This window comes from Leptonychotes weddellii, chromosome 9 (assembly GCF_054177405.1).
Source record: "Leptonychotes weddellii isolate Sample4059 chromosome 9, ASM5417740v2, whole genome shotgun sequence".
Classification (NCBI taxonomy): Eukaryota; Metazoa; Chordata; class Mammalia; order Carnivora; family Phocidae; genus Leptonychotes; species Leptonychotes weddellii.
The window spans coordinates 75,545,582-75,570,964 of NC_138377.1; the positions used below are offsets into that span (position 1 = coordinate 75,545,582).

Here is a 25,383-nt window from a genome sequence, read left to right on the forward strand (position 1 = left end):
CTCCCCGGATCTGCCACTTGTTGGGTCCCTGCTGGAGGAGCAGTGGCCCGACTGTGCCGCGGATCACGGTTTATGACAACCCTGAGCTGAGAGCCCGCGCCTCAGCTCCGTCTCTGCAGCCGGCTTCCCCGCTCCGATACCTGGGAGCTCTGCCGCACTCAGGCACCCCCGTCTTTCTGTGACCCTGAGGGTCCTGAGACCACACTGTCCCGTGAGGGTTCCACCCCCAACTTAGCCACCGGAGCGACGTCCCTCAGCGGAGCAGACTTCTAAAAGTTCCGATTTTGTGCTCCGCGGCTCTATCACTTGCCAGAAGCGGCCGACGGAGGCCCCTCCCCCGCCGTCTATCCTCCCAAATATCGCCTCGGATTCACTTCTCCGCACGTCCTACCTTCCAGAAAGTGGTCGCTTTTCCGTTCAGAGTTGTTGCTATTCTTTTCTTTGATCTCCTGTTGAGTTTGTAGGTGTTCAGAATGGTTTGATCCCTAACCAGCTGAATTCCTGAGACCAGACGAAATCCAGGTCTCCTACTCCTCCACCATCTTGCTCCACCCCAGCTTATTCTGTAATTCTGTAGTATCTTCTCAAATGCAATTTCATGTGAATAACCGGTCTATACTCTAACTTCTGATAGACCATTTCCTATCAACATAGTGTCCCACCATAATAGCCTCCAGATTGGATCCAGATTCCTTAAGTTCATTATAAGCTTCCAGAACACTCACTACTCACTTTAAGAAAATGCAGACTCCAGCTCCACAATGAAGTGCATGAAAAATGCAAGCTCCAACCTCTTCCCCATTCACAATTTCTTGGCAGCAAATGTTCTGAGAACACAGTATGGCTCCACAGAAAAGACAGAGGACAGGGTGCTTTCGCTCATCATCTGCAGACCGTGGGCACCTCAAAGGGGAAGAAAACATTCAGTATGGTGGAGAAACAATAAAAGCATGATATATCCAGTTAGCAATGAATTGTGTTCATCACTGGCTGCTTTGCAGCAAAGAAAGCTCTTAAAACACAAGAAATTCATTAATTCATTCACTCATTCATTCATTCATTCAGAGAGGGAGAGAGAAAGAGAGAATTCCACGCAGGTTCCATGCCCAGCGTGGAGAGCAGGCTCCATGCCTATTGCAGAGCCCGACGCAGGGCCCCATCTCACAACCCTGACATCATGACCTGAGCTGAAATCAAGAGTCGGATGCCTAATGAACTGAGCCACCCAGGCAGCCCAAAACACAAGAAAACATTTAATTAGATCATTCCCCTTTAATAAGGCCTTAACAAAAAAAAATCTCCTGATTAATCCACAGTAAGAAAACGTATTATTAAATATACAGTGTCCTGATAATTCCCATAGTTTGGCAATTAAATATGCCTTGAGATTGAGATACTTTGATAGAATCTAGTCTTCATCTGACATGACCAATTTATAGTCAACTCCCTCCTCTGGACTGGTTTAGTCAAGCTTAAAGTCCTCAATATTAGAGGAATATGACCCTGTTAGGTGTACTTTTTTTTTTAATCACAAATGTGCAGTAAGGGTTTAGACACATTTCCTGTCCATTATAAGTATTGAGATCTTTAGGGTTGAAATGAAAGACTGTAGTCTTAGAGTTCATACACCTCTATCTGGGAAACAAAGCAAGTCTTTAGGAAGGAAAAAGTGACAGAATTGACTTGCTTGAATTGAACCAAGTAGTACACTGAGATGTACCATTTTACACAGTAGTATGCTACAGCCTTGCTATAATGCCCCTCAAAGAGGGGTATCACTCTCTGAATTAAAGCGATAGTGGCTATCTTTTAAAAAAGAAGCTTTCTACACTCCTCTCTCTGCCTTATAATGGACATATTAGAAACATCAAGAATTCCTTTATTTGGGGAGTAATAAATAAATGCAACCACTAAGTTGAGATCCAATGTGGCTTATAATGGGGTCAGAAGAAAGAGCACCAAAAGAATCTCCATCTCCAGTAAGGTATTAACGGTTTATTCTCTGATCCCTTGTTTCTCAGGTAAGATAAGAAAATCACTGTCCACATAGGAGCAGAAGGACCCTGTGCGTAGGTATTCCACGCCTATCTCCTGGAGATGAGGAGGCTATTTTCACTTCCAGGGGGAAGAACATAATTTTAGCTCTTTTTGGATAAAGCCAAAATCTTTCACTTTTCGCACAGGATGGCTGAGTCCTAGTCACTAATATCCTATAGAGGAAAATAGGGGTGATACCTAAAGTATAGTAACTGGGCAGCTTACCCTCCTACAGTAGAAATGGCTCAGTCTTAATGGAAACTGGTGGTGACAATAAAACTGGAAGAGATCATAAGATTTATTTTCACTTTACTTGAAACCAGTATGTAGTAATATCATCCAAGGGGCTCTTCACTGTGATTAATGACTAACACTCTTCTCAGATCCTCCTAGGAGCCCACAGTGATACTCTTTAATCCTGGGAAGATAACATCTATTCACTGGGATTGCAATACAGCCCTAAAAATAGGAGAATCATGGAATTCAGAGCTGGATGCAATCTCTGAAATCCTCTAGCTCATGTTTTTTTTTTTTTTTAAGATTTTATTTATTTATTTGACAGACAGAGACATAGCGAGAGAGGGAACACAAGCAGGGGGAGTGGGAGAGGGAGAAGCAGGCTTCCCACAGAGCAGGGAGCCCGATGCAGGGCTCGATCCCTGGGATCATGACATGAGCCGAAGGCAGAGGCTTAACGACTGAGCCACCCAGGTGCCCCCATCTAGCTCACGTTTTAAGGGCTGCAAGGTAAATGGCTCAGCCATTTCTTTAGGTGGCTGAACTTAATCTGCATGGGACAAACAGCAAGGGAACTAACACCAAGACCAATTCTATCTTGTAACAGAGGCGGGAGTATGGGCTGCCCAAGCCCCTGCTGGGCCCGTTAAACTCCCCGGCTTCAGGGTTCAAAGCAATGGTTATAACAGAATAGGAGAATTTCCTTAGACTTCTGTAGGGCAGTGATTCTCAGAATGGGCCACATAAGGGCTCTTCAAACCCTCAAAATGATGATAAACTGCAATCCCTTTCTTTGCCCCTTCAAATGACAGCAAGTTATTTAACATATGACTAAGGACTACAATAGTCACTTTGTACGCCAAGGCAGTTCATTAGAATTACTAACTGGTACCCTTAAAGCAAAATTTAAGAGTTATTTATGTTTTCTGAGAGCTCTAATTAAGTTTATTAAGAAGTTTGGCTGCTGTACGATGCTTACTTAATATTACAAAACTCCTAACTGAGCTTTGGAATTCCTGCAATTTGGGGAAGAGATGCTGTATTACCAGTATATCATCAATGAAGTCTTGAATAGGTTTTGATTTTCAGACTGCTGAGATTCTTGCCTTTTATTTTTTTTAATTTTTTTTTAAAGATTTTATTTATTTATTTGACAGAGAGAGACACAGCGAGAGAGGGAACACAAGCAGGGGGAGTGGGAGAAGGAGAAGCAGGCTTCCCGCAGAGCAGGGAGCCCGATGCGGGACTCGATCCCAGGACTCTGGGATCATGACCTGAGCCGAAGGCAGACGCTTAACAACTGAGCCGCCCAGGCGCCCCAGATTCTTGCCTTTTAATTACAAGTTACTGCTAATATGTCATCATTATTAATGATTTGCTATGGGTGGTGGTGTGATGCCACCTCAGTGTCAAGGATACATAATTGCATCAATAGTAATTTGAGCCTATTATTTTTAAGACATGATGCATTGTGATTCAAATATGAAATATTCACACACCAATGGCTAAGGTGGGTATGAATATAATTTCTCCATTCAGGGACATTATATTGGTGGTGTGCAGCTCATGAATTTATGTTATTTGAATAACCTACATCATATTATAGCAAGGTAAGTGTAAACTGTTAACTTTATAGGATATCACTTTAGCATATAGAATCATGTGTTTAAGCTCATGCTGTTTTCTTACAAAAGCAACTAACAGGTAATTCATACATGATATTAGTAATGAATATAATGTAACTTGTTTATTGTACTTATTAGTCATCATCCAGATTTTTTTTTATTTGAAAGTAATCAGTGAAAGGGAAGAAGAAGATGAAAGAAAGTCTGAGAAACACTGCTTTAGTGTGGTGTTTAATTTGATTGAGGTAGGGGGGAACACAGCATCAGAAAAGGCTAAGGAGGTGTACTATTCTCTCTAGTACCCAGGCTTAAACTTGAGCCACAATGCTATTACCTGTTTTACTGTTACTATGGGATTCCATATAAGATTTTGCTTGGGAGAAAAAGGGTTCTTCAGTGTTATTTCAGTGAGGATATGGTCACCTCACTGTAATGTACATAAAATGGTGCTAAAGAGATATGTATAAAAGATATTTCTAAGAGAACTACTTGTTTATGAAGTTGAGAACAGTGTTATTTCAGTGGATGGATGTACTGACCACAATTCTACACGTAAAACACTGTTTAAAGATACATGAATAAATGATGATTCTTAGAATGCTAAAAGAAAAAAAAAAAAGGCTCCTGTAGCTTTAAAAAAAAGTTGAGGGGAGATATCCTATAAGATGGTAGAGTTATGAGCTCCAGGAATTGTTTCCTTTACCAATACAACTGTTGATCTGGCAAGAACTGTCTGAAACAACTATTTTGGAATTTGGAATCTAGGTGAACATTTGCAGCATCCACAGCAGTGCTTAACGAAGAGGCTGGAAAATTTCAATGAATTTTGGCTTTCTGTGTAGTGGCTACCACCTCCTATCCCCCAGCCCTATAGCAGGTAGCTATGGGGGTGGTGGCTTGCTGGTGCCAGGATGGGTAATAGAGACATTGGCCTCAAAAATCATGGTTGTGTGTTTAGTTCTGCCTGGCAGCTCACTGAAGGGCTGATGCAGAGACTGGCCATTGTTTCAACCCCTATGGGCTGAAGTGACTTTCTTGGCAGTGATGGTAGAGGGAATTTAAAGAGACAGAATATTCTTTATATTTTCTTCTTCTCTTCACTTTTCTTACTGGATCCAGAAATTTAAGGAAATCTGTCAGTTCACTGGCTGACTGCAGAGATAATGGAACAGAGACTTCGGTGAACACACAATACGAAATACAGTCTTTGCAAAAAAGAGTTTGGAAAAGTCACTGAAGAGACACCTGTAGCCTTTATCAAGCAATGGTGGCAATTCTTGGGGAGGGGGTAGAATCTGATTTAAAGAGCTACTACAATAATCAAAATGTCCAATTCTCAACAAAACTAACAGAGCTTACAAAGAAGCAGAAAAGTATGGCCTATTCACAGTCAAAGCAACACTGAAAAAGAAAAAGTTGGAAGGCTGACAGGTTAAATTTCAAAACTTACTACAAAGCTATGGTAATTTAAAAGTGTGGTGTTAGCATAAGGATAGACATATAGACCAATAGAATAGACTTTAGAAAGAAACCCAAACATCTATGACAAACTGATTTTCAATGTTGGTGCTGAGATTATCCAATGAGGGAACAAAGTCTTTTAAAAAATGGTGCTGGAATAACTGGAAACCACATGAAAGAAAGAATGAAGTCGGACCTCCTGTCTCATTCCAAAAATTAACTCAAACAAATCCACAGTGTAGGGGTGCCTGGGTGGCTCATTCGGTTAAGCCTCTGCCTTCACCTCAGGGTCCTGGAATCGAGCCCACATCAGGCTCCCTGCTCAGCGGGGAGCCTGCTTCTTTCTCCCTCTCCCGCTCCCCCCTGCTTGTGCTTTTTCTCTCTAATAAATAAATCAAATCTTAAAAAACAAATCCACAGTCTAAATATAGAGCTAAAACTACAAAACTATTGAAAGAAAACAAAGGGGTAAATCTTCATGACCTCAGATTTGGCAATGAAGTCTTAGTTTTGACACCAAAAGCACAAGAAACAAACAAAAAAATAGATAAATGAACTTTTATGTATTGAAAACATTATGAAGAATATGAAAACACAACCTATAGAATGGGAGAAAATATTTGCAAAATAAAAATCTGATAAGGGCTGAATATCCAGAATATACTGAAAGAGAAGAGAAGAGGCCACCCCAAAATATGCCACTTTGGCATACAGATTATTTTGAATTAAAGTTACCTAAGAAACAGCAGGTGCAAAAAGGACACTCTGACCCTCTTTCCTCCCCTTCAATATAAAGAACTCTTACAACTCAACAACAAAACAGACAGTCCAATTACAAGATGGACAAAGGACTTGAACAGACATTTCTCCAAAGAACATATACAAATGTCCAACAAGCACATGAGAAGATGTTTAAATGCTCATCAATAGATAAACGAATAAACAAACTCTGGTATATACATACAATGGAATATTATCATTGTTATTTTTAAGATTTTATTTTTAAGTAATCTCTACACCTAACATGGGGCTCAAACTCACAACCCTAAGATCAAGAGCTGCATGATCCACCGACTAAGCCAGCCAGGTGTCCCTACAGTGGAATATTACTTAGCCAACAAAGGACTGAATACATGCTACAACTTTGGATGACCTCAAAAGCTATACTAAGTGAAAGAAGCCAGACACAAAAGGTCATATGTTATATGACTCCTTTTATAGGATATATCCAGAGTAGGCAGATCCACAGAGACAGGAAGCAGATTATTGCTTACCAGGGGATCGGGAAAGAGGGAAATGGGGAGCAATTACTTAGTGGATACAAGGTGTTTCTCTGGCATGGTGAAAAAGTTTTGAAACCAGAGAGAGGTGGTGGTTGCACAACACTGTGAATACACTAAATAGCACTAAATTGTATACTTTATCATCATTAATTATTTGTTTTATGGTTCTCACCTCAATAATAAGAAAGAAATTGACAATCACTGTTGTAAAGGATGCTTTGTGGTCACTTTAAAAAAGTCTACTAGTGGTGGTGCATACCAACTGCAAGCTTAAAAATTTTTTAGAAATATATTTCTTCTTACCTGAAATGAGAAGCTTGATTTAGGAGACAGCTATAGTCATCAGGAAGCTCTATCAAACTATTTCTTTTTCTAGGGTATCTAGAAATGTAATTTAAAAGACAATTTTACTTCTGAGTAAATAAGCCCATGCCAAAAATTGACCAAGTAAAGAGTATTTTAAAAATAACAAAAGGATCCATACTTGAAACCCACAGTAATTCCTCCTGTTGACTACATTAAATCCAAGTTTTTCAGCCTAGAATTTCAAATCTTCCATCATCTGGTTTCCTTTCCAAACTCAACTTCCACTATTTCCTAAGACTAAATTGTTCTAGCTAGATTTCCATGATGGCTAGGAAGGTAATACAAAGAACACAGCCTTTGAAATCAGACAGACCTCGCTACAAATCCTAAATTCTCTGATATCTGACAAGTCACTGAACCCTAGCCTGTATTTCCTGGTCTGTAAATAGAGGATGGACATATTATACTTTCTCAGCCATAAGGCATACCATCAATTTAATAACACATTTTTCAGATGGTGGGGAGAGAGAAATACAAAGACTCATGCTGATTTAAGAAATGTTAAATATAAATAATAGTATGGAGGAACCTCACAGCTGTTGAAGACTCAATAAGATATTGAAGTGGAACATAATACATTTAGTACTTGAAAACATGTTTGCAAATATTATTATTCATTCTTACGACACAATACAGATACAATAAAAGCCTTGCATGCATGCCCTGGGAACATCATCTCAATCATGTGGAAATTCTATCCTCAAACCCCAATTAACTTAAATTCTTTTTTTTAATTATTATTATTTTTTTATTTGAGAGAGAGTGAAAGCAAGAGAGATCACAGAGGCAGAAGGAGAAGCAGACATGCTGCTGAGCAGGGAAAGCCTGATGCGGGGCTTGATCCCAGGACCCCAAGATCATGACCTGAGCCAAAGGCAGATGCTTAACAGACTGAGCCACTCAGGCGCCTCCCAGATCAACTTAAATTCTATAATTCCTTCTAAGTTCAGCTAAAAATTATCTCCTCTAAGACTAACTTTGCATCATTAAGAATCTTTTACTCTTTAAATTTCTATAGCATTAACAATATATTCCATATACTATTTTATGTATTTAGTTTATGTACATAATTAGGTTGTAAATTACCCATGACCAAAAAGCTGTGTTAGGTCTTTTAACTCTCCTTAAGTATTTTAGCACCATGCTGAGGAAATAGTAGTTCTCTAAAAGGCACACAATGAACTGAAATAAAGGGAAAACTGTGTGAGATTAACAGTTTTAAAATAAGTACTCATCTTTTAAACTTTTCTCTCTTTCTTTTCTTGGTGATGTGAATACTACTGTATTTAAGTTATAAAAGCCGGATCTATAATCTCTAAATCACTAAAGTTGGGTTAGGAGTAGGTAGCATATGTACATTTACAGTAAAGGGGAAGTTAGTTCAAGGGGTAAGAAAGATGAGAAGAGAAGGTGGCAAATGCACATTGTGTCACAATGTTTGCTTTAGCCATGGAAAAATGGTACTGATGTTAGCATTTAAGGTTGGGGGTCAATTGCTCTGCTTGTTTACTGATGCAATTCAACTGGAATAAAAATCAGACACATACATAACAGAAAGCAGGCCCAGGAGAGGATACAAAGAAAATAAGCATGCAGTCTGGTCCCTGGTGAGTTTACTGTTTAGTGCTTTGTGGCGCTGGCAGGCACACATGCACACACACAGCTGAGAGGATATTACTAGAGCAGACTTGCAGGAGGAGGTCACATTTGAATTTGTCTTTGAGGGAGAGGTGGATTTTGATTGAGACATAACTTAAGGGAGATAGGAGGGCTGAAGAACAGTTTTGTTGGGTCATCTCTAAGTATACATATCGGAAGGGAAGGGGAAGAGGGAATAGTTCTATTTATACCTTACTCTATTCTCAAAAGGAAAAAAGTGGTGTACAGGAATACTGTTACTACTTTCTGATTTTAATAAACCGGCAGCTCCAAGATGCCATCTCCTCCTGTGCCTTTTAATAAGCATGTACGAGGGGCGCCTGGGTGGCTCAGTTGTTAAGCGTCTGCCTTCGGCTCAGGTCATGATCCCAGGGTCCTGGGATCGAGTCCCACATTGGGCTCCCTGCTCCGTACGGAGCCTGATTCTCCCTCTCCCACTCCCCCTGCTTGTGTTTCCTCTCTCGCTGTGTCTCTCTCTGTCAAATAAATGAATAAAATCTTAAAAAAAAAAAAAAAGCATGTACGAGCTTAAGGAAGAGGAGCTGGTGGGGTCAAACAATTTAAGAGGGAAAGGATAGCCACTCCAAGAAAAAAATCAACTGTAGGAAGAATCCAATTTCTGGCAAAGACCTAACAGAAACGTAGGAAACAATGTACTGAGTGAGAATGAAGAAGACAGACTGGAAAGCATGTTCCACAAACCAACTACTTTTGGAAACACAACCTGTAGATGGTTGAGGGGGAGGGGAGGATTGAGAAGTAAAACCAACCTGACTACGGTGCTTTTCTGCTTCAAACAGTTTAGTAATGCAGGATCTGCACACCACCTATATGGGGGAGCCAAGAGAAAAGCAAACAGGTCATCACAACTTCAGCGCAATGTTCATCAATGAGCCACCCACTCCAAATCTTTCTGTCCCTTCTTTCCATGTTCCCTCAGCTAGACTTTTTTTTTTTTTAAAGATTTTTTTAATTTATTTATTTGAGAGAGAGAGAATGAGAGACAGAGAGCATGAGAGGGAGGAGGGTCAGAGGGAGAAGCAGACTCCCTGCTGAGCAGGGAGCCCGATGCGGGACTCGATCCCGGGACTCCAGGATCATGACCTGAGCCTTAGGCAGTCGCTTAACCAACTGAGCCACCCAGGCGCCTGCCCTCAGCTAGACTTCTATCTCACATCTTACCCCTTTGCTTTTCTTCCCTTCGTTTTTGTGTCTGCCTATTTATTTTCCCCCTTTCTTTTATTCATCTTTTTTATTTTTATTTATTTTAAGATTTTATTTATTTATTTGAGGAGACAGAGATAGCGAGGGAGAGCACAGGCAGGGAGAAGAGGGAGAAGCAGACTCCCTGACTGAGCAGGGAGCCCAATGCGGGGCTCGATCCCAGGACCCTGGGATCATGACCTGAGCCGAAGGCAGATGCTTAACCGACTGAGCCACTCAGGCACCCCTATTCATCTCTTTTTTAAAGGGTTAATCAATCAAAGTCTTGCTAGAAAAACAGAAACCATTCTGAAGATGGAATTTAATACCAGGAATTGGTAATAAACGTGGCAGAAGGGCTGCAAATCCAATCCAAGGGCTGACAGAAGGAGAGAAAAAAGCAAGGTGACCCAAAGATTAGCCAATAACAGGAAGCCACCACCTCTCCCAGGCTGGAGGAACAAAAGGAAATTGTGGTGTTATTAGAGCCCAGGGGCTGGGGTCAATGGTGGATACTGGCAAGAAATGGCAGCTGCAGGGAAGAGTAGTACAAGGAATGGTAATCACGGTGGGACAAGTACAAAGTCCAGCTGCCCATGGCTGCTGGACTTATGTCTAATTCGTTGAGTGTGTGAATTAGGAATCTCCTATATTTTTGTTACCCACTTTAATCAAATCTAATCAATCTAAAAGCTTAGCAAATAATTTTAATTTAAAATTTCCAAACTGTATAATGACCCAACAATGATATTTTGCCCTCACAGTACCTCTGGAGGAGGGGTCTTACAGTATCCCAATATTCCTGAAAAAGCAGGAACAAATTTGTGGGTAAAGATAGATAGCTACAGAGTGCACTGTACTCTCCTTCTGCAGGATCTGCAAGAGAATAAAAATACATTTAATAAGCACATTATTCTTATCTGGTCAACCTGTGAATAGAATTTCTTCATTGTTTATGTTCATTTCTTTTTTTTTTTTTTAAGATTTTATTTATTTGAGAGAGAGAGAATGAGTGAGAGAGAGCACACACATGAGAGAGGGGAGGGTCAGAGGGAGAAGCAGACTCCCTGCTCAGCAGGGAGCCCGATGTGGGACTCGATCCCAGGACTCCAGGATCATGACCTGAGCCGAAGGCAGTCGCTTAACCAACTGAGCCACCCAGGCGTCCCTGTTTATGTTCATTTCTATACTCTATAAAACTGGGTGACAAATAAGACACAGTGATTCTTTCAAAACACAAATCTGATTCATTCTCCTGATGAGGTTTCTCCAATGTCACACCACCAAAAGGGAAAAAACACAAAGTCCTTATCAAAACACATAAAGGCCCTACATGATCTGCCCCTGGCTGCCTCTTGAACCTCATCTCCTACCACCCTCGTCCTCTCATTATGCTTCAGCTACACTCATCTCTTTACTATTCTTTGATGATGTCAAACAAAGCCTTTGCATTTAGTGTTCCTTCTGCTTAGGAATACTCTTCCTTTAACTCTCTGTCCAGTTCAACCCCATCTTTATTTCAACATCTCTTTGCTCAAAGTGTCCTCAAAGAGAAGTCTTCTATGACTATCTACTAAAAGTATTACTCCAGCCCAGCACTCTCTATCCCCACGACCTGCTTTATTTTTCTTGGTAGCACTTATCACCACTTGACGTTGTATTACATACATTTATCTGTTTGTATACATTTAGTCTCCTCCCAGTAAAAGACTTAATCTTACTCACTGTTGTATTACAGCACCGACTAGATAAATTAATACATGATTTTCTAAAAATGCAAACAACACATCTGTACAGACAACTACTTGGAAAGTAGCCCCCCATTTATAGGCATACTGTGGAGATAATTGCGGGTTCAGTTCCAGACTGCCACAATAAAGCTAGTATCGGAGTGAAGCAAGTCAAGTGAATTTCTGGTTTACCAGGGCATATTAAAGTTATGTTTCTACTAGATTGTAGTCTTTTTTTTTTTTTTTAAGATTTTTATTTATTTATTTAACAGAGAGAGACACAGCGAGAGAGGGAACACAAGCAGGGGTAGTGGGGGAGGGAGAAGCAGGCTTCCTGTGGAGCAGGACGATGTGGGGCTCGATCCCAGGACCCTGGGATCATGACCTGAGCCGAAGGCAGATGCTTAATGACTGAGCCACCCAGGTGCCCCTAGATTGTAGTCTATTTAGTGTGCAAGAGCATTAGGTCTAAAACAACAATGTACAGACCTTAATTAAAAATACTGCTAAAAAAAATGCTAACCATCATCTGAGCTTTCAGCCAGTCATAATCAATCACCACAGATCACCCTAATAAATATAATAATGAAAAAATTTGAAATATTGCAAGAATAATCAAAATGTGGCACAGACATGAAGTGAGCAAATGCTGTTGGAAAAATGGTGCTGACAGACTTGCTTGCCACAGGCTTGCCACAAACTTCCAATCTGTAAAAAACACAGTATCTGCAAAGCACAATAAAGTGATGCACAATAAAACAAGGTATGCCTGTATATAGAATCAGAACAAACCTAGATCAAATAAGCCCTACTGAACTAAGTTCAAGATAAAGAAGGTGATAGCCAGTAAAGCTGACCCATTCAGCTTAATCTCAAAGGACAAAAGCAAGACTCTGAACAATTTTGGTGACGCTTCCAAATCATACAAACGTTCAGATTTTTACCCATACAAAGCCACAAGGAAGACTTGTCTACTTTGATCTAGATTTAAGGCAAGTAAAGAAGAAAGGAAATGATTGTTACTCAGATATACGTGTCCTGGGTTTGTTCCAACAGGCCTCTCCTAGCAGCATTTTAGTTCTTTTGTAATAATCATATGTTCAAAATTCAAATAACAGAGTATACAATAAAGTTTTCCTCCTACTTAGCCAAAACATTCTCTTCCCTAAAGGTAACCAATATTTCTAATTTTCTGCATATCCTTTCAGTTATATTGTGTGTGCAGACATCTTATAAGCTTAAGTACATAAACTATACATAGATAGGAGCCATGAGTAGGTTTTGCATATTTATGAGGCTAATCTCATTTTTGGTCTCACCTTTAACCTACACCAGGCAGAGGCACACATGTCGGGAGTGAACGCTGATGAAAAAGATAGGGAATAGAGAAGTGGTTCTTGCCTGTCCCCACCTTATATTTTTGAGGCTGAAGATAAAGAAAAAAAAATCCCTTATTTGCTACTTTGAGATTTCATTTTCCTACTTACTGGTAAGCAGTTCTTCAGGTGGAGTTACTCCAAGTAAATAGTGGAAAAACAGTGCAGCACAGCGAAGGTAAGGGGTGATGCCATTCTTCAATGAGACCCACAAATACCAGCCAGGAACACCACATCCAATGCAGCTGGGGGGAAATAATTCCAGAATAGAACAGAATACTGATCAGACTAAAACTCTAGACACATCCCCCTTTAAAAACACAGCTAAATATTTAAATATTTTTTATCCATTTAATACAAAATATTTAACTGGCAGTAGCTTCTGTCTTTAAATCTTCTAAGTTTCCTAAAGAAAACCACAGACCTTGCATCTTTTACCATGTAGATTTTTAAGGCAAATAACTATTATCTTCATTTTCCTAACCCTTACGATGAAATGTGAATCAGATATATTTATCAATAACTAACCAAAGGAGTTAAGTTAGCTAAAAAAAAATTAATACTTTCTTGATTTCTGTATTCAAATTGGTGATTCACAGGGCAATGAAACTATTCTATATGATACTTATAATGCTACCACACAAAAAGTGAACCCTAATGTAAACTATAGACTTTAGTTAATAACAATGTATTGATACTTGTTTGTCATCTTTAACAAATCTACTAATGCAAGATGTTAATCACAGGAGAAACCTGTGAGGGGAGGGAGTAAACGGGAATGCTTTGTACTTTCTGTTCAATTTTTCTGTAACCCTAAAAGAGCTCTAAAAAATAAAGTCTAGTAACACACACACACACACACACACACACTCTTTTTCTCTCTCTCTTCTGCAACCCCCCCCGACAACCTTCAGTGCCTAAACGAAAAACCAAAATGAAACAGAAAACCCAACTAAATAAAAAATGGTGAAGAAGGTGAAAACAAAGATGAGAGAGTGTGGTAGCAAGTGGAGCTCAGCAGGGCACTCCTATTATATTTTTGGTTTTAGCTTCTGCGCTGCCAAGGTATTTCACATGTTAGAGAACAGTCTTAAAAAACCTCTATTTAGGGCGCCTGGGTGGCTCAGTTGGTTAAGCGACTGCCTTCGGCTCGGGTCATGGTCCCAGGGTCCTGGGATCAAGTCCCGCATCGGGCTCCCTGCTCTGTGGGGAGCCTGCTTCTCCCTCTCCTACTCCCCCTGCTTGTGTTCCCTCTCTCGCTGTGTCTCTCTCTGTCAAATAAATAAATAAAATCTTTAAAAAAAAAAAACAAAAAATCTCTATTTAGTAAAGTGCATCAACTGTATAGATTGCTTTAAAAGGATGACCTATTTTCTATTTTCTACATTTATTTAAATTCTAAATGCTGACATTTGTTAAAATTCTATCATTTTTTGCCAATGTTCCCAGAAAAATTTACAAGAGTAAAGATGTATCCAAACTTGTTTCAGTCTCAGAAACAAACAAATGGGTACCTGTTATTTCAAAAGCCCTCAACTAATTTTTAAAAACTGGAATTAAAATGATTCAAAAGTTATTCTGCCAAACAACTGAACTAAAAGGTAGAATTATTAAAACAACAGTCAAATAGGTTGGACTAATGGGCTGCTACTCACCCATTTGTATATTGAGAAACTTCTGCCAAGAAAGAAGATGCAGAACGAGCCTCTTCACTCTCTTCTTGAACCTGAGCAAGGGGAAGATCTGAAAAAGAAATTCTGAAAGATGAATCTATGAATTTGCTATTCAATTTATAATTACACCTCAATTTCATGGTTCCAGGATAATAAACAATGTCAACTCAACTGAGGTTCTTTTCCTTGTTCTCAATCTAAATAGCTGATCTTATTTTATTTTTTATGAATGGATAAATAGCTGATTTTAAATATTAGAACTGTTAGGTAAACTTTATCAGTATATTAGGTGAAGAAACAAATAGGGCAGAATCACATGGATATTTAATAAATATTTATCTCAGAGGTGCCTGAGTGGCACAGTTGGTCAAGTGTCCAACTCTTGGTTTTGGCTCAGGTTGTGATCTTAAGGGTCATAAGGTCGAGCCCTGGGTCGAGTGCTGCATCAGGCTCCATGCTCAGCAGGGAGTCTGCTTGAGATTCTCTCTCTCCCTCTCTCAAATAAATAAATCTTTAAAAAATAAATATTTATCTCACTGTAATATGACCAGGTAAAGAAATTAGTGGTCATCTGCTCTGGGTTCCTAGGAGTCTTAGCTAACAGGTAGAAATTCAGACTCTAGAAAGGGAAGTAGGTTGCTGTCCTGCCTTCATGCTCAAGCAATGAAACACATTAAAAAGAACCTTGCGGGGCGCCTGGGTGGCTCAGTCGTTAAGCGTCTGCCTTCGGCTCAGGTCATGATCCCAAGGTCCTGGGATCGAGTCCCACATCGGGCTCCCTGCTCCACGGGAAGCCTGCTTCTCCCTCTCCTACTCCCCCTGCTTGTGTTCCCTCTCTCGCTGTTGTCTCTCTCTGTCAAATAAATAAAATCTTTAAATAAATAAATAAATAAATAAAAATTTAAAAACCTTGTAAGGTAATTTTCCTCCATTAATCTATCCTTAAGGAAACCATCCTAAACCCTTCCAGCAATTGCTAACTCACCCAACAGAGTAGTTAAAACTCTGGGTAAGCCACTTAAGTTCTGTGAACTTCAGTTTTATTATATTAAAATGGGGATAAAAATGTCAACCTTGTAGTTCAATGTGACAGATGGTTACATCCCATTTGAACAGCACTCTCTTGCTTCAAAAATGCTTTTTAAAAATATACATTAATTCATCTGAAAGACAACAATTAAAATTACCCCGTTCTTACTTTGGTTGGATATTGCTAGTTTTTCTCCTTTCCAATTAGGGTCTCTTTAGGAAATACATACTTTTTAAATTTATTTTTTATTTTTTTTTAAAGGATATAAATGGCTAGTTTATTTTTAAAAAAACATTTTATTTATTTATTTGACAGAGAGAGAGACAGACACAGAGCACAAGCAGTAAAACAGCAGAGGAAGAGGGAGAAGCAGGCTCCCCACTGAGCAGAGAGCCCGAAGCGGGGCTAGTTCCCAGGACCTGGGATCATGACCTGAGCCAAAGGCAGACGTTTAACGGACTGAGCCACCCAGGCGCCCCTTTTTAAAAAAGATTAAAATATATTATCATATTGATATTTCAAATTTAAATATAAGAGTTCAATATTTGTACATGATTGAGGTAAATTTTATATGCAATGAAATACACAAATATTAAAAGTACCATTTGATGAGTTTTGATAAATGCAAACACCCATGTAACAAGATTTTTTTAAATTAATAAACTTTATTTTTTTTAATAAACTTTATTTTTTAAAGCAGTTTTAGGTTCATTACAGAGCTCAGTGGAAATTACAGAGTTCCCATACACTTGCTGTCCCCACAAATCCATCATCATCTGTGACTATGGACACCTAGCACCAGAGTGGTACATTTGTTACAATCAATGAACCTATACTGATACATTATTATCATCCAAAGTCCACAGTTACCATTAGGGTTCATTCCTGGTGCTGTACATTCTATTGGTTTTCACAGATACATAGTAACATGTATCCACTATTATAGTATCATACAGAGTAGTTTCACTGCCCTAAAAATCCTCTGTGCTCTGCCTATTCACCCATCTCTCTCCCCTAACTTCTTGCAATCATGTATATTTTTACTGTCTTCAAAGCTTTGCCTTTTCCAGAATGTCATATACAGGTGACCCTTGAACAACACCGGGGGCTAAGGGTGCCGACCCCTGGCACAGTAAAAAATCTACCTATTATCTTTTGACGCTCTAAAGACCTTACCAACAGCCTACTGTTGACTGGAAGCCTTACTGATAACATATCTAGTCAATTAAAACATATTTTATATATGTATTTTATATATATATGCTACATGTTGTATATTTTGTATGTTATTTTTTATTTTATTTTTTTAAAGATTTTATTTATTTGCCAGAGAGAGAGAGAGCACAAGCAGATGAGCAGCAGGCAGAGGGAGACGGAGAAGCAGACTCCCCACTGAGCAGGGAGTCTGATGCAGGGCTCGATCCCAGGACACTGGGATCATGACCTGAGCTGAAGGCAGATGCGTAACCGACTGAGCCACCTAGGAGCCCTATTTTGTATGTTGTATACTGTATTCTTACAATAAAATAAGCTAGAGAAAAGAAAATTTATTAAGAAAATCATAAAATACATTTATAGTACTATACTGCATTTATTGAAAAAAAAAAACCCATATAAGTAGACCATCTCAGTTCAGACCTGTGTCATTCAAGGGTCAATTGTAGTTGGAATCATATAGCATGCAGCCTTTTCAGATCTGCTTCTTTCATGAAGTAATACACATTTAAGCTTCCTCCATGCCTCTTCATTGTTTGAATGCTTGTTTCTTTTTGTGCTGAAGAATATTCCATTGTCTGGATGTACCACAGTTTATTTATTCATTCACCCACTGAAGAACATGCGGTTGCTTCGAAATTTTGGAAATTATGAATAAAGCTGCTATAAACATCTGTGTGTAGGCTTCTGTATGGACATAGGTTTTCAGTTCATTTGGGTAGATACCACAGAGCATGACTGCTGCATCATACAGTAGGAGTATGTTTAGCTTTGTAAGAAAGTGCCAAACTGTATCTCAAAATGGCATGGAATTCCTTCCTTTCAGCAATGAAAATGAGAATTCATGTTATTCTACATCCTCACCAGTACTCAGTGTTGTCAGTGTTTTGGATTTTAACTATTCTTTTTTTTTTTTTTAAAGATTTATTTATTTGACAGAGAGAGAGACAGCGAGAGCAGGAACACAAGCAGGGGGAGTGGGAGAGGGAGAAGCAGGCTTCCCGCGGAGCAGGGAGCCCAATGCGGGGCCCGATCCCAGGACCCTGGGATCACAACCTGAGCCGAAGGCAGACACTTAACGACTGAGCCACCCAGGCGCCCTGGATTTTAACTATTCTAATAGGTGCATAGTGATATCTTGTTTTAATTTGTAATTCCCTAATGACTTATGATATTGAACATCTTTTCATAAGCTTACTTGCCATCTGCAGATCTTCTTTGGTGAGGTGTCTTTTACTTATTTTTAATCAGGTTATTTTCTTATTGTTGAATTGTTAACTGTATATTTTATAGAACAGTTAATCACATGTGTCTTTTGCAAATATTTTCTCTTAGTTTGTGGCTTATCTTTTTATTCTCAACATTGTCTTTTGCAGAGCAGAAGTTTTTAATTGTAATGAAGTCCAGTTTATCAATTACTTCTTTAATGGACTGTACCTTTGGCTTTGTATCTAAAAAGTCACTGGCACACCTCAAGGTCATCTAGGTTTTCTCCTACACTAACTTCTAATAGTTTTATATAGTTTTGTGTTTTACATTCAGGCCTATCAACCATTTTTTTTTTTTTTTAAGATTTATTTGTGAGAGAGAGAATGAGAGACAGCATGAGAGGGAGGAGGGTCAGAGGGAGAAGCAGACTCCCTGCTGAGCAGGGATCCTGATGTGGGACTCGATCCCGGGACTCCAGGATCATGACCTGAGCCGAAGGCAGTGGCTTAACCAACTGAGCCACCCAGACGCCCCAACCATTTTTTTTTTAATGAACCATTTTTAGTTAACTTTTTTTTAAAGATTTTTATTTATTTATCAGAGAGAGATAGAGAGCAAGCGCACAAGCAGGGGAAGCGGCAGGCAGAGGGAGAAGCAGGTTCCCTGCTAAGCAAGGAGCCTGCTGCAGGACTCAATCCCAGGACCCTGGGATCATGACCTGAGCCGAAGGCAGACGCTTAACCGACTGCGCCACCCAGGCATCCCCATTTTCAGTTAACTTTTACAAAGGTTGTAAGATCTGTGTCTCTGTCTTATGTGTGGGTGTCCAGCTGTTACAGCAACGTTTGTTGAAAATCAGGCTATCTTGGCTCCATTTGTCTTTGCTCCTTAATCAAAGTTACACAATACAGTTAACTGTATTGACATGTATAGGTTTTTTGGGCTCTCTATTCTGGTCCATTAATCTTTTGGTCTGTTTTTTCACTGCCTTGATTCCAGTAGCTTTATAGTAAGTCTTGAAGTCAGGTAATGTCAGTCCTCTGACTTTGTTCTTCTGCTTCAGTACTGAGTTGGCTATTCTGGATCTTTCTCCTTTTCATATAAACTTTAGAATTAATTTGTTGATATCCACATAATAACTTGCTAGAATTCTGGCTGGGAAATTATTGGGTTTTACTTAACTTTTCTGAATTTATTCTTTTTTTAAAGGTTTTTCATTTTAATTCCAATATAGTTAACATAGTGTTAGATTAGTTCCAGGTGTACAATACAATGAGTCAGCCATTCTATACATCATTATTCAGTGCTCCTTATATGTGTACTTTTAATCCCCTTCACCTATTTCACCCATTCCCCCCACTCACCTCCCCTCTGATATGCTTTAATTATTTTTTTAAAAGATTTTATTTATTTGAGAGAGAGAGAGCACTAACAGGGGGAGGGGCAGAGGGAGAAGCAGACTCCCTGCTCAACAGGGAGCCTGATGCGGGGCTCAATCCCAGGACCCTGGGATCATGACCTGAGCTGAAGGCAGATGCTTAACCGACTGAGCCACCAGGTACCCCTTTATTTTATTTTATTTTTTAAGTTTTATTTATTTAAGTAACCTCTACACCCAATGTGGGGCTGGAACTCATGACCAAGAGTTGCATGCTCTTACAATTGAGCCAGCCAGGTGTCCTTGATATGCTTTATTTTAAATGAGTACCCTCAGTTAATTATTTTTCAATAAGAATATCTATTACTTGAAGCATACTTCAGAATGCACAGTTCTGAATTTATTCTTATGTCTCCTCCTTCCTACATTGAAAATCTTGGGTCCCAGTGACATTAACACAAACACTTACTTGGTTTATCCTGAAAATTACCTAAATTAATTTCAAAATAACAATACTAGTACCTAATACCATTTGTACCACTAATATGAATTCAGTTTAATGATTTTTTTTTGCTAGTTCTTTTATGGTTAGAATAGATCCTATTAGGGAAATACAGTTGAAATACCGTGTTTTAGGGACGCCTGGGTGGCTCAGTCGGTTAAGCGTCTGCCTTTGGCTCAGGTCATGATCCTGGGGTCCTGGGATTGAGCCCCATGTAGTGCTCCCTGCTCAGTGGGGAGCCTGCTTGTCCCTCTCCCTCTGCCCCTTCCTGCGCTTGTGTGCTCTCTCTCTCAAATAAATAAATAAAATATGTATATATTTTTAAGATTTTATTTATTTATTTGACAGAGAGGCACAGCAAGAGAGGGAACACAAGCAGGAGGAGAGGGAGAAGCAGGCTTCCTATGGAGCAGGGAGCCCAATGTGGGGTTTGATCCCAGGCCTCTGGGATCATGACCTGAGCTGAAGGCAGATGCTTAACGACTGAGCCACCCAGGCACCCCTAAATAAATAAAATCTTAAAACAAAAACAAAAACAAAAACCTATGTTAAAAAGACATTCACAGAGTCTTCGCTCAAATCTCTGACTCTCTACCTTTCCTAGAGGCAACTCTTCAGTTTTTGGCTTATACTTCTATTGTTTCATTTATAAAAAATGTAAGTAAATATGAATATATGTAAGCATATATATGCATACATATACCTAGAATACCTTATACAAAGATATTATACTACAACTACTGTTCTGTACCCCACTTTTTTCACTTAATAAGTATCTCCTAGGGATTACTTCTTCAGTAGATCTTGCTCATTCCTTTTTACAGCTGCAGAACATTCCATTATATGCATATACCAAAGGATATTCAACCAATCTCTGGGGTTTTTGTTATTCCAAATAATACCACAATGTGCATATATCCTTTCATATTTTTGCCAGTATAGCTTTGGGATAGATTCTTAGAAGTGGGGTTGGTAAGTCAAAGAATAAATGCATATTTAGTTTTGCTAGGCATTGTTCTAAAGTCACTTTAATTATCTGTTTTCTAAATTACCTGAATTTTCAGGAGCCCTTCTTGATCACTGATACCTAGGAAGCAGACCTTGCTTTCAACTAAGAGCAGAGTCTAAGAGAATAACTACATCATAATTCCATGACGTTATCATTCTAGCTGGAGGAATCAAGAATGGTTTCAAAAACAGGCTTATCAAAAGACTGAAAGTATTGAGGTAGGGGCAAATATTGGAGACACTAATCCCCAACACTGAAATTAGGAAATCTGAAAAAGGGTACAGCAGGTCCAAATGGTTTCCCTGTATATTTGGAGAGCAGCCACAAGTTAGAGAATCAAGTGGTTTAGCTAATTATTCCTTTCACAGCTCTTCTGACTTTTTATTTAAATAGCATCTATAAAGAAACATCTATAAAGATCATTCAACAAGAGATATAACATACAACTTAGAAATATATATATATATGCATATATATATGATTAATCACAATAATTAATTTTGCCAATAAACCATGGGTAAATATTATTTACAGTTAACAAGTGATGGGAGCTTTACCTGTGTCTATGGTAAGAAGGATCTGAAGCATGTGTGCCATAGTGATCAAATGGAAGAGATAAAGGTGGTTATAGGAAGAACTAATTGACGAAGGCTGCAGATCAACAGTGTCATCCCAATACAAGGATGGAAATGCTAACACAGCACCGACCTGTGAGAGAAAATGGACATCAACATGGGTGACAACAAAGATCAGCATGTGCTAATCTTATAACTAAATGTATCAGATATTGCAGTGTGTTTGTGTGTGCTTTTTATAACCACCATATTTTTCCTAATTATTCAACAGAATATCTTAGAATATAGTGTACCGTAAATGGAGAACAAAAGTCATCACCAAACAGGTTATCCCTTTGCTGAAACTTCTTGTTCTAGGTAGTGGTCTCAATCCTGTCTGTGGCTCAGAAGATTCAACAATACAATAACTTGGGGAGCTCTTAAAATAACACTGATTCACAGGCCAGTCCAATCAAATCAGAATCTCAGGGTATAGGGAGCAGTTACTGGCATTCTTTTCAAAGTTTCCCCAAAGATTCCAAAAGACAGGAGTGACAACCACTGGGCAGAGTCCTGGGCAATGAGGGATGGAGAATACTGGCTAACCCGTATCCACAAACTCCATGCTCCTAACCTCATCAATGATCTCTCTAGAGAACTCATTTTGAAGGAATGAAGTCACTGCAGGGAGGAAAAACCTCTGCAAGAAACTCACAGAACAAGGGCGCTTGGATGGCTCAGATGGTTAAATGTCTGTCTTTGGCTCAGGTCATGATCCCCGGATCCTCCCGCTGAGCTGGGAGCCCGCTTCTCCCTCTCCCTCTGCCTCGCCTGCTTGTGCTCCATTTGTCTCTCTCTCAAATGAATAAATAAAAAATCTTAAAAAAAAAAAAGAAGAAACTCACAAAACAGTTGCCACCCATCCATAGGTGTTTGGGGGAAGCCTAGATGTGTCAATGGCCTGGTCCCCAACACCAAATAATCAATGATTTTAATATAGCTCACACTGTCATTTACTGCTTATAATGTAAACAAGAAAAAGGTGGAGGAGGAAAGCATAATATTTATTTAGAAAAAGTCTGCTTGGAGGGGGAAGAGCAAGATGGTGGAGGAGTAGGAGACCTAAATTTCGTCTGGTCCCAGGAATTTAGCTAGATAGTTATCAAACCATTCAGAACACCTACAAACTCAACAGGAGATTGAAGAAAAGAATAGCAGCAATTCTATGAACAGAAAAGCGACCACTTTCTGGAAGGTAGGATGTGCGGAGAAGCGAATCCGAGGCAATATACGGGAAGATAGACCACTGGGGGAGGGAGCCTCCGTCAGCCGGCTACCAGCAAGTGACAGAGCAGCAGAGCACAAAATCAGAACTTTTAGAAGTTCGCTCGGCTGAGGGACGTCACTCTGGTGGCTAAGCAGGGTGGGGAGGGTGTGGGGGGGTGCAGGGGGGGTGGAACCCTCGCTGGGACAGTGTGGTCTCAGGACCCTTGGGGTCACAGGAAGGGGGGGCCTGAGCGTGGCAGAGTTCCCAGGTATCGGAGCCGGGAAGCTGGCTGCAAAGATGGAGCTGAGGAGTGGGCTCTCAGCTCAGGGTTGCCATAAACTGTGATCCGCAGCACAGTCGGGCCACTGCTCTTTGAGCAGGGACCCAACAAGCAGCAGCTCCGGGGAGACTACCCTTCCTCCCCCGGGGAGGAGTGGTGCAGTTCTCCTGGGTTTGGAGACTCCAAACGGGGTCGTGTGCCAGAGATAGAAACGCTCAATCACCGGGTGGGTGAGCGCACGGAGTGCGGCCAGAGACCAGGGAGAAAGGAATGATTAACTGCTTTTCTCTGGCAGCGCACTGAGGAGTGAGGCCCTGAGCTCTTGGCTCCTCCAGGGTGGAGACTGGGAGGCCGCCATTTTTCTTCTCATCCTCCAAAGCTGTAAGGAAAGCTTTCAGGGAACAAAAGCTACAAGAGCAAACCCGAGCAGATTACTTAGCCTGGCCCCAGGCAAGGGCACTGCAATTCTGCCTCGGACAAAGACATTTGAGAATCACTGCAACAGGCCCCTCCCCTAGAAGATAAGCAAGAACAGTCAGCCAAGACCAAGTTTACCGATCAATGAGAACAGCAGAACTTCAGCACTAGGGGAATACAGCACATAGAATTCATGGCTTTTTCCCCAATGATTCTTTAGTCTTTCAAAGTTAATTTTTTTTTTTTAAGATTTTATTTATTTATTTGACAGAGAGAAACACAGGGAGAGAGGGTACACAAGCAGGAGGAGTGGGAGAGGGAGAAGCAGGCTTCCCGCAGAGCAGGGAGCCTGATGTGGGGCTCAATCCCAGGACCCTGGGATCATGACCTGAGCCGAAGGCAGACACTTAATGACTGAGCCACCCAGGCACCCCAACAATTCCTGTTTTAAAATCTTTTTTAATTTTCATCTTTACAGTCATATTTCATCCCTTCATTGTACTTACCCTTATTTTTGTATATATATGTTTTTCTTTCCTAAAAATTTTGGGAGACAATTTCTTCTAACAGACCAAAATATACCCAAAATCTAGTGTGTGGCTCTGTTCTATTCACCAGCCTGATCATATTCTTTTCTTTTCTTTTTTTTCCCTTTCTTTTCCCCCCGGTTTCGGGTCTCTTCTGATTTGTTTAGTGTATATTTTTCTGGGGTTGTTGTTACCCTTTTAGCATTTTGTTCTCTCATTCATCTATTCTGCGCAAAATGACAAGATGGAAAAACTCACCTCAAAAAAAAGAACAAGAGGCAGTACCAACTGCCAGGGACCTAATCAATATGGACATTAGTAAGATGTCGGAACTAGAGTTCAGAATGACAATTATAAAGATACTAGCTGGGCTTGAAAAAAAGCATGGAAGATACTAGAGAATCCCTTTCTGGAGAAATAGAAGAACTAAAATCTAACCAAGTCGAAATCAAAAAGACTGTTAATGAGGTGCAATAAAAAATGGAGGCTCTAACCGCTAGGATAAATGAGGCAGAAGACAGAATTAGTGATATAGCAGACCAAATGATGGAGAACAAAGAAGCTGAGAAAGAGATAAACAACTACTGGATCACGAGGGGAGAATTCAAGAGATAACTGATACCATACAGCGAAACAATATTAGAATAACTGGGATCCCAGAAGAAGAAGAAAGAGAGAGAGGGGCAGAAGGTATACTGGAGCAAATTATAGCAGAGAACTTCCCTAATTTGGGGAAGGAAACAGGCATCAAAATCCAGGTGGCGGGGCACCTGGGTGGCTCAGTCGTTAAGCGTCTGCCTTCGGCTCAGGTCATGATCCCAGGGTCCTGGGATCGAGCCCCACATCGGGCTCCCTGCTCAGCGGGAAGCCTGCTTCTCCCTCTCCCACTCCCCCTGCTTGTGTTCCCTCTCTCGCTGTGTCTCTCTCTGTCAAATAAATAAATAAATAAATAATCTTTAAAAAAAAAAAAAATCCAGGAGGCACAGAGAACCCCCTTCAAAATAGGTCAATACCCCGACATCTAATAGTAAAACTCACAAGTCTCAAAGAGAAAATCCTGAAAACAGCTCGGGACAAGAGGTCTATAACCTATTATGGTAGAAACATTAGATTGGTAGCAGACCTATCCACAGAGACCTGGCAGGCCAGAAAGGACTGGCATGATATATTCAGAGCACTAAATGAGAAAAATATGCAGCCAAGAATACTATATCCAGCTAGGCTGTCACTGAAAATAGAAGGAGAGATAAAAAGCTTCCAGGACAAACAAAAACTAAAGGAATTTGCAAACACAAAACCAGCCCTACAAGAAATATTGAAAGGGGTCCTCTAAGCAAAGAGAGAG

At 40.0% G+C, this 25,383-nt stretch overlaps 1 protein-coding gene across 3 annotated transcripts in view; it reads right to left on the reverse strand.

The window, feature by feature from the left end:
- The window catches only part of UBR1 (ubiquitin protein ligase E3 component n-recognin 1), a 135,456-nt gene that overhangs the window by 3,983 nt on the left and 106,090 nt on the right, over nucleotides 1-25,383 (reverse strand). For 2 of the 3 annotated variants that reach the window (XM_081829489.1, XM_081829491.1), the window contains 7 exons: nucleotides 21,551-21,701; nucleotides 14,633-14,720; nucleotides 13,089-13,222; nucleotides 10,639-10,747; nucleotides 9,439-9,495; nucleotides 6,947-7,024; nucleotides 733-903 (listed from right to left, as the gene is read on the reverse strand). In XM_081829489.1, the coding sequence (XP_081685615.1) occupies nucleotides 733-903; nucleotides 6,947-7,024; nucleotides 9,439-9,495; nucleotides 10,639-10,747; nucleotides 13,089-13,222; nucleotides 14,633-14,720; nucleotides 21,551-21,701 (788 nt within the window). The remainder of the gene's footprint in view (nucleotides 1-732; nucleotides 904-6,946; nucleotides 7,025-9,438; nucleotides 9,496-10,638; nucleotides 10,748-13,088; nucleotides 13,223-14,632; nucleotides 14,721-21,550; nucleotides 21,702-25,383) is intronic. The other variant, XM_081829490.1, reaches the window with a different exon arrangement.